This window comes from Malurus melanocephalus, unplaced genomic scaffold, assembly GCF_030028575.1.
Source record: "Malurus melanocephalus ecotype Western Australia unplaced genomic scaffold, MMel_1.1 scaffold_108, whole genome shotgun sequence".
Taxonomy (NCBI): domain Eukaryota; kingdom Metazoa; phylum Chordata; class Aves; order Passeriformes; family Maluridae; genus Malurus; species Malurus melanocephalus.
The window spans coordinates 1,336,267-1,354,818 of NW_026623340.1; the positions used below are offsets into that span (position 1 = coordinate 1,336,267).

The 18,552-nt window shown below is 41.1% G+C and overlaps 1 protein-coding gene across 1 annotated transcript in view; it reads right to left on the reverse strand.

Moving 5' to 3' along the window:
• Positions 1-18,552, reverse strand: part of FNDC3B (fibronectin type III domain containing 3B) — a 171,717-nt gene that overhangs the window by 78,144 nt on the left and 75,021 nt on the right. Inside the window, exon 4 of the mRNA XM_057369416.1 lies at positions 5,868-5,944. Coding sequence (XP_057225399.1) covers positions 5,868-5,944 — 77 coding nt within the window. The remainder of the gene's footprint in view (positions 1-5,867; positions 5,945-18,552) is intronic.

Sequence of the window (18,552 nt, forward strand, 5' to 3'; positions counted from 1 at the left end):
TGTCAGCTTTAAATATCAACCATGGTCACCAACAATTCYTGTGCTTTGGCTGGCCTCTACACAAGACAATTTTCTATAGAAAGTTAATTCATTCACTTGTAATGGTATTTCACATTAAAAATGCTTTGCTTGCTGAGCAACCAGAACAGTAATTGTTTAGCTTAACATACTTCATTCTACCCTCAAAATTTACGACTTCCACTAGCAATTTGTCAGCTGCCAGCTTTAAATTTCAAAGACTTAGCAGAGTCCTCCAAAGACAGCTGAACCTCAGAGATTTAGACTATCACATCCTTTCAACTGCTGCATTTTCAGGCTTCCCATCTCTGCCACTGGTTCTACTTCACAGCATCTCTTATCCTGCTGCCAGGTCTCAAAACCTGCACTCTGAAACCTGGAAAAGAGGGAAATCCTTTTCCATTTAGCACATATTTGAAAACCAGAACTACTTATCTAGGTCTGTGCACAGAAATGCTGGATTTAAGTCTCACATTTGGATTATGCTGTAACTCAATTGAGAGAGCAAGTTCCTACATCGTGATGTGGAAGGTTTTCATTGTGGCTTTCACTGGTCCAAGCCTCAAAGTCTCAATTCCAGTTTTCCAGGCGAGTACAAGCTCTTATCTGTGCATCTAGACCAGCTACATGTGTGTTTTGTGCTCTGCTGAAAGATGAATATATTAAGGAACAGATTGAGACACGAAGCTTGAGCAGCACATAATGTAAACCACATTTAAAATTATTAGGCTTCAGCTTCCTGAACTATCATCCATAAAGCAGGGAGGAAAGCTCAGGGTCCTGTCAAAGACCTTTTTGATAAAATTATCCTGCTAGATGAAGGTATAAAATAYCAACAGGACTGACAGGAGCCAGAGATGAGGGGATAGAATAGAAACTTTCAGTGGGGAGGAACCTACAATGACCAACTACTCCAGCTCAGAGGATGAGCCAGGCCTCCAAATAATTTTATTTGAAAAGCCAAGACACTTATCTCTCTTATTTGTTTCCTCCCAGGCYATGAATGCTGACAGAATTCTTGTTATTCCATGTGCCTACATCACAAATGAACACAAAAACACAGGGGACCTTGCAAAACCCACTTGATTTCCCAATCCTGCAGGGCATTTTCTCTCTCAGCTAGGAATTACTGATATACACATATTTCTGAAGCTGTACATACAATCTTTACCAACTTTGATTTGTTAAGGACAGAATAGTGTATTTAATCTGATTTATTATGCATTATRTGCATTAGGTAGCTGGAGACAACCCTTGATCTGTAAAACCTGCAGTGAGTAGATTGTAGTAGTGCCATTCTGGCAGACAACACTCAGCTCATCAGAGGCAGAAAAAATCAGGTTTAGTCCATTAATGAAAATAACATAACTTACCAGAGAGGTTCAACTTTGCTATTTTAAGAAGAAATCTGCATTTCTTTGTATCTGCTTAAAACCATTTATCACAAAGAACATAAATTCATCTGGAAACACACTGCTAAACTGTTTCTACTTCAGTGCCAAGAAGCAACAAAATCCTAATCCCTGTTGAGGTCTCTAGATGCAACTGGAATATTAAAAGTAATTGCCATTCCTAATTTTAGCACTTTATATTTAGAGAAAACAAATATCTCTGGTCATTTGGGACCTAGAGATAAACTTCCATTATTTTGTGGGTTTTTCTCAAACAGTTAGTAGGTAAATTGTCTTTTGCTGGTATTTTTTGTGCTTGCTGGTGTGCCACCTCAATAACAATACTATTATAGCATGGCTCTGTGTGGGTTTTTTCACATATTTTAGGGAGCTTAATTGCTACATGAGGTAGGTGATGATCTTTCAGGGCAGTCTGGGTTAACATTACTCACACACAATAAAACTGCCTCCCCCATCGGCTGCCACATTTTGGGAATGCCATTTTAAATTAAATGTTATTTGTTTTCCAGTGCAGATATCACTGTAGTAACTAGAGATAATTCACRTGTTCAAAGTACATCACACTGCTATATGCTGTCTCATTTTTCTCCATTCAAATTTAGTATTACATCCTAAGCAAAAAGGCATGTTAATTGTGCACAGGTAAATTGTATCTGTATTTTGTGAGATCCAGTTAAAGAAACACAAACACCTTCATTCCATAACACACATTTCCTGTATGAGTTTAATACGGAAGTAATTCCTATTTTCTTTCAAAAAAGACCCCAAACAACCCTTATTTCACTTAAATTTACCGTGCTAGATTCAGCAAGGACATCTGGAGCATGGCCACTGGGTGGACYGCAACCAATACTTTGGAAATTTCATAAACCAATATGAAACTTCATTCATAAATCAATCTGTACCCAAAACCAGCATAGAATGAGCTCATCCACGAGGCACTTGGATGTCAACATTTTATTTATTCATTTAATTTCTTAAAGATGCCAATCCAAGTTCACGCCAGTCRTGGCAAGTTTGCATCACTATCTTTAGAATCCATCAGTATTAAATCAAACACTAAATTAAAACTATACCTTTGACGTGGAAGACAGACAGATAAACATCGAGAATGCTGGCAAACATGTTGGGGTACTTTAAATCTACAATGATACAGTTCTTCAGGATCAGGAACTCAAAAGGATCATCACTTGATGGCTGCTCGATTTGAGATGCGCACAACCTTCCTAATTTTCAAAGCTTTAATGAGGATCATCCTGTTAAAGGATGCCTCAAWTGACTGCAGCCTACAGAATACCCAGAACAGCTCTGGGAGCAGTAAATCACACAAAAGACAGGAGTTTGTCACTGAAACCTGGTGCTTGCCAAACATACTTTTGGAGGATAACACCTCTCTTAAGGGAAAGGACGTACCCAGGACCAAAATCCTGATTTGCAAGGATTTTCCTACCATTTTAAATGTCATTTAAAGACATTCCTCTTTCCAGAAGTTATGCCATGTGCTTGGTGCAGGGATATTGAGCAGAACCATCCTTGAATTGCACAGCTCACACCACACAAACCCCATGACCAAAGGAGGCTTTCCAATACTCAGCCTCCCTCCAACCAGCACATTTGTCCTTTAGTCTTAAATATCTATGGCAGAGACCTCATATTAACAAACCTGTAAATAAAAGCAGAAGTGGAGTTCCATACCAAAATTTTATGTCCATCTACAGACAAGTAACTTCTCAAATTTGAGTGGAATTGCTCCAGAGAGAGCAACCCTTAACCAGGAGCACTAAGCAAACAAGTTAATGATCCTGCTTTTTGATATTTAATTTTTCTAGTCTCCTGATTAGAACACTGCAAACCCTCCTTCACTCCTCCCAGACATACACTGAAAAGCAGGAATAATGACCCATGAGGATGTCCCCAAATTCAACAATAGAGCATCCAAATCCTTAAACTCACTTAACAGCTGAAGCCAAAATTGTTACCATCACACAAATTTAATGCAGATTTCTCTGTCATGTGTCACCTTCCCCAAACAACTTGTGCAGCAGCAATATTGTCCACAAAGAGCACAGCAAAGAACTTTTCCTCTGGTCTATATTTAACCAACCCTTAGCCCACAAAGAACTGCAGGGACATGAACTCTGATCTGATAGTTCACATCTGCCAGAGGTRCACAGAGGTTTGTCTGCTGAGAAGATAATGCAAAATACTGGCAGGATTGAACTGGTCTTTGAGAGCAAAACCATAGCATGAAAGGTTTGAACTGGTGGTGTGTATTTGTTTTCTATTATATCCTGGATCATTTCCTGCCCTGGCTAAGCCTCATCACTGGGAACATCTCCTTAACATCAACAAACCCAGCTTCTAGTCACAATTATTAACGTGGCCCTTGAAGTCTAGAAGCAAAGTCTGTGTTTGTGCTGCTTCCAGCGGGGCTGACCTCGCAGGGCTCACATCCTTCTGCCAATTTTTCCGAAGAGGTAATGAAGCACCACGTTAATCCAGGGTTGCAATCATTCAATAACTCATGTAATATTCAGGGTTAACRCTCACAGCTCGCATAGGCTTGGCATAACAAAATGGAAATAACATTTCATGCCTTTTTTTAACAGGCACCGTTACTTCTCCACAGGGGTATTGCTTTCTGCCTGACTCTTGGATGTACACTTTGGGGACAAATCAAACCAAAAATCAAAKCTATTTTGATTCATATCCCAGGGTGCATTAATTTGCTTTATGGCTTTTCCCTTGGCATGTTGAATTTAAGTTGTTTTCTTATTGTTTATCATAAATGAACAGGTTTAACTACAAAGCAACAGACAAAAGCGAGAGCAAATAAGGCAGAGACATTTATTACAATAAAGAACTAATTTCATTACTACAGACTTTTGACTACTMTTTAATATGCAGCAGTCTGAAAGGCAAGAGCTCACTCACCACAGAGCAGAACACATTCTGCTGCAGAAAAGCACCAAACACAGAGCTTCCCCCTAAAACTTTACAACGTATTTCCAGCTCCCTGGAAAAACTGCTTCAGAAGAGGGTTTTTGGTTGGATTTTTTTTCTGGTTAAGAAACTGCTTAAAGGCTTCTTTAGTGGAATTATTAYGGTGCCCCACAAAAAGCTTTACAGAAGAACCGGGCTCAGACAGAGACACAACTGCAAGACTTTCATCCCTCTGGTTTGGAAAGCATTCCAATTATACCCAACCATTTATCCCAGCGCAGAGTTGGAGAGATATAAACATTTTAATATTAAAAAGGTGTTGAAGTTATTTCAAAGGAAGAATAAATCTTTAGAAAAACCTCTGCACAGTATGGGCTGGTTTATTAAATCAGGTGAGCCCATGARGAGCATTAAGCAGCAAATGCTGTCTCAAAACTCCAAGCAACCCCCTTAGGAGGACCAGAAGGACCACCCTGACATCCTGCCCTCTCTCCTAGGCTGGCTAGCAATTTCCCCCATACTTGAAGTATGCTTTCACTCTGTTCAGAAGTCAAAATACCACAGAGTGATTGCAGTATTTTGTGGGATTTAAGTATGACGCCATCCACAATTTTTCAGAATTACACAAGCTCACATGTTTCCTGGGGAAGGGAAAAGATTCCAGGACATCATCTATTTTCTGCATAAAAGATGCCAAACTATATCTATCAAAAGTTCTTATGCCATTCRTCAAGGATATCTGAAATACTTTGTATACTTTGAAGGAAGCTTTTGGTGCAGGTCTCAATGAAAATGGTGAAATTATTTGATTTATTGTAYTGCTCACAGCTGTTATACCTTACATCAATCTTTTGGTTTGTTTTTTTTTTTTTCCTTACCTCAAAAAGAGTCTAAGCTTTGCAGAAGATGGAAGAACAGAAACAATCTGGTAATCCRGGGTTATTTACACAGAAGAGCAGTAACTGTTCAAGAGTTCCAAAACCTAACAGCTTTGTGAAAACTTTTTCCACAAATAGATAGTTCAATCACATTTATTCTTGAAAACACACCAAAAGCCCCAGTTCTTGGTATGCTGCAGGATTTCTGATGGGAAGATACCAAGGATCAACAGCATATTTTATAGCCATGGTGGCTCCTTCTCTCATTTCCACAGTCTCCTACCCCTTCTGACTGTCACAGAAGGATTTGAGGCATTACCCAACATCAAGGACTTCTCTCCCTCTCACAAACAAGTGGCACACAGAGGCTCAGCTGGGGTGCAGAGCTTTTGCTGGTGCTCAAAACCCAAATCTATTACACAAACCAGTGTGCGAGGGTGCACATCCCTGGCCACTTGTGTAAATGTGTGTGTACGATCACTAAACAGGAGGAGCATGAAAAATGTGCATTATTATTTTCATTAAAATTTCTATATTAAACTTTGACCAAGAAGACTTCTCTGTGTGGATCAATACTTTTGCTTTTACATTAATTTTAATTCTTAAAGGAGCTTACCTGTGAGATATAACCAGGAGGCACATGAATAGGGGGAATGGATCCATTGGGTGACATCATGGGAACCTCTGCTGGTCCTAATAGAAAGAGAGTAATAAGATATCACTTTTTGCAGTTAAAAAAATAGCATAATTGCTCAGAAACGGCCAAAATAGCTTTATTTTTGAAGCCTGCAATAACAAAATGAGCAGCTTCACTAATTTCTGCTATATGGAAAAAGCCTTGTGCCATCATTCTGAGAATAAGATCATTGTTCAATGACTTTACCATATATTCCGCTGAAATAATATTTTCATCATAAAACAGCTAGAACATAGACTTTATATTACCCACTGATCAACTTATACAGCATTAAGCAGTAACACAATATGTCCTTTAGCAGCCCACAATTCCTATATTGAACTCTGGTTAAGTTATTCTTGTCGAAGGCACAGGAGCAGGGAACAAAGCAGAAACTGTGCAGCCTGGAATTAGGCAGCTCCCAAGGAAAGCGTCCAATTGTAGCAGAAAAAAAAAGAAAAAAAAAAGTCACATATGTGAAAAACTATCTATCTATTTAAGAATGCACAAAGACCAAATTCATTATCTCAGCTATTCAGACTAACCTTGGAATGTGGTTATACAAGCAAGAAGCTTATGGTTTCCACTCTGAAATCCAGCCCTGAACATGCAAGTTCCATTTTGAGGCACTGAGTACAAGCACAACAAAGCAAGTGCCATAACCACTGTGCTTCTGGAAATGGAGCCTCACAGCTCAAAGAAACTGTCTAGATAAAATGGAAATAGTTCTCTCGACTGCTCATTCATTCACCCATTAACTTCAGGAACATCACATGGWGCAGTCAGTAAAACCAACCCCCCGAACACCAGACAGATGTTTGCAATCAGAGTTTACTGCTTGGAAAAGAAAAATTAATTTCATTCCTTCCTTATTACATACCAAAATCTGACAGTAACCTGTTAATTAGCCCATTTGCCCCCATGGTCAAACTCTTGGGAAGAGCTCAGCAGGACTCTGCTCCTTGTCACTGCAAACTGAATTTCAGCTTTGACTGACAACACAAAAGGTAACTCCATCACCTCCTCTGATGGAGAAGCCATCCAACATCTCCAACCCATATCACGTTCTAGGGAAGGCAGCTGAACACTAAAACATATGAAGCACTTCAGGCACAGATGGGATGCAATGGCCTGTAGGAGTGACTGCTCCTAAAATTTAGACTAATCTAATGAAATCTCCAACAACAAACTGAGTCACAGTCTGTTGTCTGGTATCAGCAAAAMCAGGCCACATTAAATTAGCAGTCATTCCCTATCCATCTGCATTTTTACACTCCTCAGGCTGCTTCTGGTACAATCAGCAGAAATTCCCACCTCCCAAAATCCAAGTTACACACAGGAATCCATCGGAGTTATTTTTATCTCCTCTCATCTTGGTTTGTTTTCRCTATCCAGTTATTTACAGCCTAACCAGCACCTACAGATTTTACTACTCACATCTAGATCTGTAATATGGTAAATCTGCATCAAGTATCTAAGGCACGTGGGACTTCTGAAGCTTAAATTTAAATATTTTGGGTCTGGTTTTGCTGCACTTCATACTTTCCTGCACTTAACTATGTGGGTTACTTTACCTATACTACAGGCTCAGTAAGGGGGAAAAAAAATTACTTATTATTCAGCTCATATGGATTTCTCTCTTACTCTGTGGCCCTCACAACARTATTTGTCTCCTCAGACAGCCAACAATTTTAGTGTCAATGGAAAAAATTCAGCCTGAGCCGTAAGTGATTACTGGGAAGGAGCTGCCATCTAAATGGCTTTATTTAAATCTATCAAAAATATGAAGTGACAATTGGTTCAGAAAGACTTTTACAGAAATATTGTTTGAATAAATGTGTTTTCCTTATTAAAAAATCTCTGCAAACTKCTTTTGAGGAATATAGTTTTTTCCTTCTCTCTGAATCCACTTTGGTCTATACACATTGCCAAGTTTTGCTCCAGAGTTAAGCTGGACAGCACATAAAATGTAAATGCCGATATTTTGAATACACAATTTTTTGGGATTTAATCCACACTGGATTATCAAGAGCTGTTCAGTTCTTCAGGACAGAATAWCCTTGAGAACAGGTAAAAAGTTATATGACACTTTCATTGATAAKGAATTCTCAGACCTGAAAAACTGCAAGAAAAACTCTCAATATGAAATAAAAAAATTCCTGAGTTCACCATTTAAACAGACAATAATTCACATATTGCATGTAAATGTTGCTCAATAGAAGGAAGATTTATGTATAACCTGTTTCAGTCCCCTCACTGAAACACTGTCCACTCATAGTCATATTGGCCAGTCTTTCTCAAAACTGGAAATAAGCTTAAAACTGGAACAGTTTTGGAGTTTCCACGCACAGAGCAGAYATAYACAACAAACAAGCAGCACTTTGCTYGGCATGTCTCATATCTCTTCTTCCAAACCTKGTGCCAACTGCTCATATGGAGTAGAGATCTACTCACAGGAAGAAATCAAACTCCCACACTGATACTGTTGACTGTAACACTTCCACCCCAATAAAAAAAAAAAGTAATATTGAGTTTTATCATCAAAACGTGCACCCTGCAAGTTGAGTCTTAACCTTGCATACGACCCACAAACTGTTAAAGTCATTTGGATAACAGGTTTGAGAAGACTGACAGCCTGGTGATTTGCAGCTAGGTTTTGTTTCCAGTGCTTTGATTTCGGGGTTAGCCAAATGACTTTAGCACACATTATTGCATTCCTTCATCAGCGGTATCAAAACAACTTCAAGTGGTAGCAAAATAAAGACCCCACCTCCACAGCTCAATGAGTCCCAGAAATCATAAGATTCTCCTTGTCAAACCATTCCCTAACTAACACTAAAACAAAACCATGCCTGTTGTTTGGCTTGAATTTTGTTCATTTGTTTTTGAGGTTGGTTGTTTTTTTTTTTTTGTATTTTTTGTTATTTCAAATAGTTTTGAACTGTTAAAAAGCAGAAATTTAAAGAAGGATGTTCCTCAGCTGCTTGCACACACAGGACGGATCTAAGTAATGTGTGCTCTTGGGAATCACAACTTTGCAAGTTTTAACTGAAGCTCATGGTTCAATATAAATTTTATTTAAATGAGAAAAGGTCCATCCCTTCTATCAGAGATGCTGCACACTCAAGTGAACTCACTGTAGCACTTTCCAAATCTGTTAACAAATGGAGATTGCCTCCTGTGCTCCTGATGAAACAGAGCCAGCAAAGCTTGGCCACCTCTGCTGACAAAGGCAGTGGCCAAATTCCATCCAAGCTCCTTTCCCAGGAATACAGAACATCTCCACCAGCTCCTGGAGAGCTGCCCCAGAATGCAGGTGCAAGGAAAAGATTCCCCCTCCTCTGAAATGAGAGGAAAACCAAAGGATCCAGCAGGCTGGARGCACCAATGTCCACCTCTCCAGACCCCACTTGCCCTCAGCTGACAGAGCATGAAGTTCTCCTATTYCTAACACATTAATGTTTAACGGAATAAAACTTTAAATAAGTAAAAGAAGCAACTCAGCCTCATATTGTGGCAGAACTAATTAACAGCTTGACACCCCAGTCAGAGCCTTTCCTCCTCTTCCCACACACAATTCCCTTGTGCTGCTCTGTCACCCCTCTGATGGCACGAGCACTGATTATTTTAACCATTTCAGACAACCAACAAGRTTCTGCAAATCTATTGCCTTTTTAAGAAACACCTGCACGCTGAGCCTAACAAAAATGACAACAATCATTCTATTCCTTGGTGTGCCATGTTTTATTGGGTGATTTTATKGCACATCTAAGCAGGGCTCCCTTCCACCTCTGCCTCCCACTCGCCCTGCCAAGAGGATGTTCCTGTCATGCAGAGACTGACAGTTCTTCTGGTCATTYTTATTCCTTCAGGAACAATGTCACAATGTACTTGAGAAACTTCTGTCCCAAGATTTTTAAGGCTAATTATAGCCTTGGTTGCAACCCATGACACTTTCAAAACTCTTGACAAAACCAGTTTTGGAATTAGTAGGTTTTTTTTCTTGTTCCCAAGTGACCTTTAATGCATGCATTAAAGATCACTTTAATCAGTTTTCTTTCCTTAAATTACAGAAGCCAGAATCTGGCATTTAAGTTCCTCCAGCTAGATCAACACTTCTTTCCTATTTCTCTCTTCCACATAACATTACAGGGCAAAGAAGTTATTTCACTATACCATTTTCCTGACTGCTTACAGAACATTGCTTTTCTCTCTTTATTATTATGCCCCCTGTAGAATATTTTTCACATCCAGCTCCACCACGTGGGCAGATGTTTTACATGGTTTCTAGTCCTGTTTTGCAATTACCAAACTCTACCAGGCTTTGTTWTGAAGTTCCCATTCTGAGAGCAGTTACTGGAAATTTCCTGAAGCTCAGGAATTTCACAGCCTTGTTTCCAGCAAACACACACCAATTTACCATTTCACACCATAATACCTGCACTAGCAGAGAAACAATACGAAATTTAGTGATTCTGCACTTTTACTTTGAAAGTAAGAATACCGTAATTGTAATAGCAAGAACCTAGTAAACAAGCTAAKCAAAAAGTTAAATCCAGGGAGGTAAATGTTTTCTATTTAATAAAACTTAACAGTTAAAATTAACCCATGAAAAATCATTCTGCCTCCCCCTGACCCACAACAAAACTGGTATCACATCTTCCACATGTGGCACTTCTCAGAAAGTAAATCTATGGAGCAAGAGGTGTGACAGAATGAAAAGGAGAGATAATTAAAGGGCAAATTGGTCTGCTTTGCTAAAACAAATGACCCAGGGCTTGCTGACCTTGGCTGGGACCCAAGGGTTTGCATTTTCACATGGATGAGCAGCTGTTCCGGAACAATTTCCTCAATGAAACAAGCACAAACAGGCTCCCTGTCAGGCACACGTGGCTTCTCCCTCCACTTGGTTATTCTCAAAGCAGCTTACGGGCTAAACAAGGTGATGACAAGAGAAAAAAAAAAAACGAAAACCTGGATCCCTCCATTAATCTTCTTTCCTCTGCAGTAGAGCTGTGGTGAGCATTTTTCCCAGCCTTTTGGCCACAGCCTAAAGAAAACTGTTTGATAGCACAAGCAAACRTGAGCCTGTGAGAGCATTTTGTAAAAACCTTTCAAGAAGGATGATAAAGAGCTTTCATCTACAAATATCACCAAAATTTTGAGGTGCATTCTCTCCTACACAAGAGCTAATTCAGCCTCTAACTTAGCTCTGCTCATACCTGGAACAAGGCAGAGTCAACTCCCAGGTGTCAGTTCAAGCTCCTAGGACACAGTTTTTAATCTGCTGCTGATCAAGATCTAAATACTCTGTCCTTAGATCAGYGTGAATTTGTAGATTAAAGCAGGTCCACATCAGAGAGAAAAGAGCAGCTTTAACAAGCTTGAATGGATGACAGCTTTAAAAAATACCTTTGGAGAAGTCTGAAATGACAGAAGAAAGYGCCACTCAGGCTGCATTCACCCTGMCAAGGTGGAAGGTGCTAAAATAATTTTACAAATAACCCWGTGCTTTGATAAATGGTGGGGAACRTGTCCAGCACTTGGYTATCCCCATGGYACCAGCTCATGCCTGAAACAGGCAGCAGGCAGGGTTTTACACTTCTTATCCCTACAGATTTATCAATATTTTAAAGACAACCTCATCTACACACCAAGATGTGAATAAAAGGATGCCTGCCACCCGCCCATTCACACCTCAATAGGTTATTTTCTATTCAGATCACAGTTTAGTAATATGAAGTAATTCCTTCACCTTTGAAGAGTACAAAAACATTACCAAAATCCTCAATTATAACAGAAGTGGTTCCATGAATTTCAAAGATCATTTTAGATCCTGCAACAAATGCCCATTTAAATGCAAATTAAACATCTACAAGAAAAAAAGTATCAGCCTGAGAAATCCTGCAGGTGCATGGTTTAACCACAGAACACAGTCACCCCTGTATGTGCAAACTCAAGGTTTGGCAGTGGAGCTTGAAACACTTTTGATGCAGGTAACACACAATTCTTGAACTCCTTTGTCACTTCTATGACTGCTTCACGTATTTTCTAAACCCAGGACTACATTAGGAGAGGTCACAAAAATAGCAGTTCTTTACTCACTCTCACAGAGAGAGTGTCAAGTCAACTTGCTGTAAATACAATTAAAAGCAAGATACCAAACCAATATAAATTATAAAAAAACATATTGGTGTCTCAGTGCTTCAGTGCACGATCATTACTGACACCAAACTGCAAACCCCAAAGGCTTGGGGGACACGTTCAGCCCCCAAACCCCACAGCCACAAACYCRGTCTGGGTCYGACYGRTGCTTCCAACRCGCACACACAAACACAYTCAACCAAACACCAAMTCAAACYGCTCAGAAATCCCTGCCAAACGCATCCAGCAGACAGCTCCCACAGCATTTTCTGGTTTATTTACACGACAGCACCTTTGCTGTTTACACTGGAGCCTCTTGAAAGGTTTTTGGTTCCCGGTGTTTGCCCCTGACCCGCTGCACGCAGCGGGAGCCTCCAGCACGTCCAGTCCCGAGTTAAACAACAGCACCCCGTGCTTTCATGTCACAACCACCAGATTCCTGCTCAGCAGCRTGCTGCTTTGCAATGTGTGTCTCCCAGATGTTGTATTCTGGTTTGGGGCATGCTCTAGAAACAATACAGTAACCTGTAAAAACAGGAAATTAACTGAAAACCATCGGTTGCCCTGAACATGCCCTGTCCAAAGCGCCATGGTATGATAAAGTCTCACAGCAGCACGATTTCAGCTGAATTCTGAGAGGAAGCCAGGTTAAATGCTCACTTTTGTCTACTACAAAACTAGGAATTAATAACTTTTCAAACATGAAATGGTTTGCATTTGGAGATACTCATCCCGGGAGCATAAAGAATTGTCCCACTCCTCACCTGCCATCCCGCCCCTGGGTTTTGGGGTTCACCACATTTCACCAATTTAAGAAGCAGAGAAGAGTCCAGACAAGGTGACCCGGCTGTTTGACAGCCTGGCACATCTTCCCCTGGTGCATCCACAGCTTTTCCTCCTACCGTGGGGCTCGAAGGGAAGAGGAAGCACCTGGGGACAAGGACTCAGCCCCAAAGCACATCCTACACCAGTGACAAAACACCAGCAAACACTCCRCAGTGATCATATTTAAATTTACACATTATGAGAAACTCTGACAATCTAAAGCTCTCTAAATTCTTTCAAAAAGGTTAGACAAGTAAAYTTGTTCAGACACAGAGAATGGAGCTGGACGAGGTGGATTCTTCAGGTCTCTTGCTGCTCTTCAGCATTCCCAGCTGAGTTTTATTTCTCTTAAAAACTAGACCCTCCTATCKATCACTCTAGAGTTTCAATTTATAAGCAACATTTTGGAGTGGAACGTTTTTTGCTGTTGCTGTTTTGAACAGAAATGGAGTATTTTCCTGCCCTAATCTGAACAAACAAGTCRGAGCCTTTTGCTAAAATAAACCCCTTCTGATGGTTGGCTCACCAGTCGCTACTGCAAAAACACTTGCAAAGGGTATGTTGCAATACTTCAAGCATTGAAAATAAGCATATTCCCATGGCAATTCACCAGATGGGCTACAGATTGTAAATCATAAAYGTCTAGACTGAAACACAAGAGACAAACATCTGTCTAAAATCAGTTGACTTGAATGGCAAATACTGTTAAATAAATTAGGACTACTTTGGAAACAAAGAGAACAACCAACTACTTGAAAACATCTGAAATTAATCCATTAGCACACACAAGCCACAACACAACAACCTGAAACTGCAGAGTTTCCTCATTTCGTGAGGAATATCAGCCCAAGATGACACTCTGCCATCTGAGGCAGGAGCACAAAAGCWTTTCTGTGACCCAGCACCCCAGGAGGACTCACGGATCCATCCCCAGAACATCTGGCCGGAGCAGGGTTGTTGTTCTCCTCGCTTCGTAAGCGCAACTGTGGGACAAAGTAATGAAATGCCTGATGCAGGGTCACACAGGAAGTTTGTGGGAACGCAACTGGACACAGACCCAGAATAGGATTTAGGTCATAAAGCAATACTTAAGCCGGACTAAAACTTCAGACTGCTAAAAAATTGTTGGGTATCACAGAAAAATACTTTGTTTTGGAGAAACGTAAACCTTCCTTGTATCTACTGTCTTCTTTTTCCTTTGCATAACCTTTTGTTTAATGACAGAAACATGCCAGAATGCCATGGACAAACAAATAGAGAGAACAGCACTACAAAGAAACATGAGAGAGAAGAGACTTTGCACAGAAAACTACAGCCTGTCCCTTGCAGAAGGCTGCAAGAGAGAAAAAAGGAGAGACCACAAAGCTGAATTCAGAAATGGGGAAAACCCATCAAGTAACTATTGCCAACCCACACAAAGAATGGGAGATCTCTGTCAGCATCAGGCTTCACTTGAGCATCAAAAAMATCTCATTTATGAAGATTTTACAGTGCTAAAGCTTCGAACAGCAAAAGGACTATTAGGACCCTCCAACTGAGATTCCCACCAGATCTATAAAACCAGGGCACTAACTTTTAACCAGAACTCAGTTTTAAGGGAAACAGATGTCCTGAAACGAGAATTATTTCATTTCTGCACCAGCTGTCAACAGCACTGCCATTTGCATGCAGTAATATGACATTATTTCACCTGAAAGACAAACAACAAGCTGTGAGAACATCACAAAAAAATGTTATTTTTCTCTTTTTCAATTTTGAGACATCTCTTCAACACATTCTAGGGATGCAAAGGCTTTTTGGGGAGTGTGTGTGTGTGTGCATGTGTCAGCTTTCAGCAACGTTTATAAAAGGGCATTCACTTGCAGAAAGTTTTGYTCTGTGCAACAGGTTTATACAAACACTGAACACAGCTCTGAGCACAACCTCCATCAAAAGCAACAATAATTACACAACACCACTTTCCTGCAACAGTAGAAGAAAACGCTCCAATTATTCATAAYATAATTATTGCATTCCCATGGCAACACCAGAGGGAATGTACAATCAGCAACAGACCCAAACCTGGCCAACAATGGAGTTACACAGAACGTTCCCTTCCACCTGCCCCAAACAAGGCAGCAATTAGGGGATGGCTATTCTTTACCTGTCCACCCACAGGGAGAAATATCAGCCAGCCATGGAAAACTGAACTAAACCAAACCTCCAGCCTTCCCTCCCCAGCCAGCACYGCCACAGTGCCACCCATCAACATCACAGGGCTGACGAGCTTTGTTTGTGACAGGTTTGGATCCTGGACTTCTGTGAATCATCTGAAATTCTGTCTGAATGTGCTCATCAAAAACACAGCAATTAATATCCACCTGCCACAAACAAGCACTTGGTCCTGTGAGGGTGGGGAGGGACTGAGAATCATCAACACTGGTGGTTCTCAGGTACATTCTGGGCTATTTTATGAGGCTGTGGTGAAGTGCCATCCCCCTGGAGTAACAACACATTTCCCATATATAATATATAAACATATTTTTCATATASACATATATATTCAGTAAGTATTAAAAGCAAATTTTCACTATATATTAATATTTTCTGTCCCTCTGTTGTGAGTTTAGTTAAGTACTGTACTTAACCAGAATTAACATGGAAAAAATGAAAGCTAAAATGCCACAGTCAGTGCAGGGATTGGAGATGCTCTCGGTGAGCCCAGGGCTTTCMCAGCTGAGCTTTGCTCACACCAGAGGCAGAGCCATCTCCTTCCTTCACAGGGGTTTCACAATCCTGAAGCAGCTCGTTAAGAACTGAAAAATTAAAAGCTGCATCTCGAGTGGAGAAGTCTCAACCAGAGCACAGATATCCCAGATCAGTGAGTGCAGCAGACAAATGTGTCCATGGAATTAGGAGCCACCAGCTCTGCCTGAGCTCTCCTGACTGATGCTGCTTCTTGAGCATCTCCAGAGACTGAGGCTCCATGAAATSCCCAGCCTGTGTCTGCCATTGGAAACAGCCCAAYCTGCCCTTCTTTCCTMYAACATTTTCACTTGTTCACTCTCAYGACAGTGGACAGAGRAGCCTTMTGTTACTTCCCTTCCCTCCTGAAATCCCTCCCTGCCCTGTCTCCCTCCAGCCCAAACCCCATTTTCCCAGCTTTTCTCCCAGCTCACATCCATTGAGCCCTGATTCTCTTGGTTGCTGGTCTCTGAACCCCTTTCAGCCGTGCCAAACCTGAAGGAAGGTGCTCCAGTCCCACCTGAGAGCCACCTGAACCCCAGCGAGGCACGGGAAGCTGCTCATGCTGGCTCTGGTTCCTCCTCACGTGCCTCCAGCAAATTCTCCCTGCAGCTCCCAGAGATGCAGGGGCTGTCCCAGAAAGGCACCAGCTCCGTTTTTCAGTTTTTCACCTCTTGCTCTGTTTATAAACACTCAAGGTGAGGAGGAAGGCTCTGAGTCACCAGGTTATGCTCRAAGYGCCCYGTCATCCTCCCTTCATTTTCACTTKATCTCCTATTTCTGAGCTGAGCACAGAGCACCTTAGTGGAGTTGTGTTTAAAACGTGCCTCTGGGCCACTGACAGCATAGCATCCTTTACAAAATAAACCAGGAGTTCCTATTTTCCCATGCCCCCAAATAAAAACATCCTAGCACGCAACATGATGCAATGCAGAGAGTGAGATYCTGCCCTTTCCGTATAAATTAACTGCCAAACGAGAATCAAATATCATGTAATTAACTAAATTATTCTAATTATTCAAATAACACTTCTAACCAGAACGGTTCTAGGTCAGTTTCGCCATATCACATTTGAAATACTCTGAATTTTCAGCTGGAATAAACTAAGTTTCTTGTTGGCTACAGCAACTGTGAAACTAATTTACTCCCCAAAACATTAATCGTGCATTGATAGAGATTAAAAACCCCCTGTCCTCCAGGGAACGAGCATTTCAACTGGCCATCACTCTTGAGAAGTTATTAAAAAGTTTTCAAACATGCAAGAAGTTTTTCTTTCAGCATCCCCAGGTCTGCGGTGTCCCCAAAGAGGAGCCGGGGCTGCCCCTGCTCCGGAGGCTCCGTGGGTGCCGTTCCCTTGGAATAATCCCATTCCTGGGGCCCTTCCCAGGCACAGGAGGTTCCCAGAGGGATTATTACCCCCAGCCATGACAACTCCACCCGCAGGGYCTGGAATTTGCAGGAGTGGGGCTCGGGGAGAAGGGGTTTAGCCACTTGGCAACTATTCAAGGAATGCTCTTGATTTCCTCTTAACAACCTGAGGTTGAAAAACTGTCTTCTGAATTATCTGAATTTCTGCTTCAGCTCTGTTGTTGGGATCTAACATCTCAGTTAGCAAAAGAAACGAGGAGTCCAAAGGGAAGGGAGGGAAGTGGAAGCTAAGAAAAGGGCATTATTTTGTAAAAAAAAAAAACCCTACAATTTTCAAAAGGTAAAATTGCAAAACATATCTTTGGTYTGCATGTGCAAACAAGTGCAAAGACTGTGTGTGCCCTGACAGAAACAGGGAGCACAGCAGCCTTAATTTAATCTTAGAGCCATAGAATGGTTTGGGACAGAAGGGACAATTAAAAGTCACCCAGTGCCACCCCCTGCCATARTCAGGGACACYCTCCACAATTCCAGGTTGCTCCAAGCCCCGTCCAGCCTGGCCTTGAACACTTCCAGGGATGGGATAATCTGACTGATTAAAACACAAATCTCACTCACCTTCATTCATTTAAAATATTTTCAAGTAATAAAAATAATATAAAAAACCCTTCTTCCTTGCATTACTCTACTTAAACAACTATCCACCATTGATCTGGGCAGAAACTATAAATAGTGTTCAAAACCTTTCAAGTTTGAATGGTGCTTCCAAGCTCCCAAAACTTCATACAGATACAACTGTGCAACTCGTGCATTGCACCCACAACCCAAGTGCTTCACTCTCAGAAGAGGGAAGATTCCACAGGCATGTTCTTCCTTTTCTTTCTCCTCACTTCCACTCCAGTAAACAGTATTTCTTTATTTCTAAACCATTTCAGTGGCCAGGCAGTGCTGATGAAGGGTCAGAGATACCTGGAGCCAGAGCTGCTGCACACCCAACAGTACCTAACAGGGAGCAAAACAACTCCCTGGGTCATACAAGTTTGTGCATCAGCCCTCCCAGCACACAATTAAAAAAAAAAATAAAATAACAAAAACAATTTGTCCTGGTGACTCAGAGTCTCCACGGCTCGAAGAAAGCCCTGTTTCTGTAACACTGCATCGTGCTGGCTTCAGATCTATTCTCATGGGGCTCAGGCTCGTGACTCAACTGTTTTCCCCTGGATTTGCTCAGGCAGTTGCCCATCAAAAAATTACTGAAATCTGCACGCATCRTAAGGTCTGCCCAAGAAGCAAATAGCCTAGAGAAATTAATATCACTGGGAAATATAAAAAACCCTGTACCACTGTTATTTTCTTTGGAAGTCCAGAAATTAACACTTACCAACCTCTCTGGTTAAAGACTGCCTTGTTTACCACAARCCTTTCTGATGTTAAGATTGCAGTGATGGTCAGCAACTGAGTTGGAAATCTCAGATAAAAAGCATTCTGGAGAAACACACCTCATGCACTGTCTGCTTTAGTTGCTAGCAGTGTTTAACAGGTTCATTTCATTGTGTTACACTCG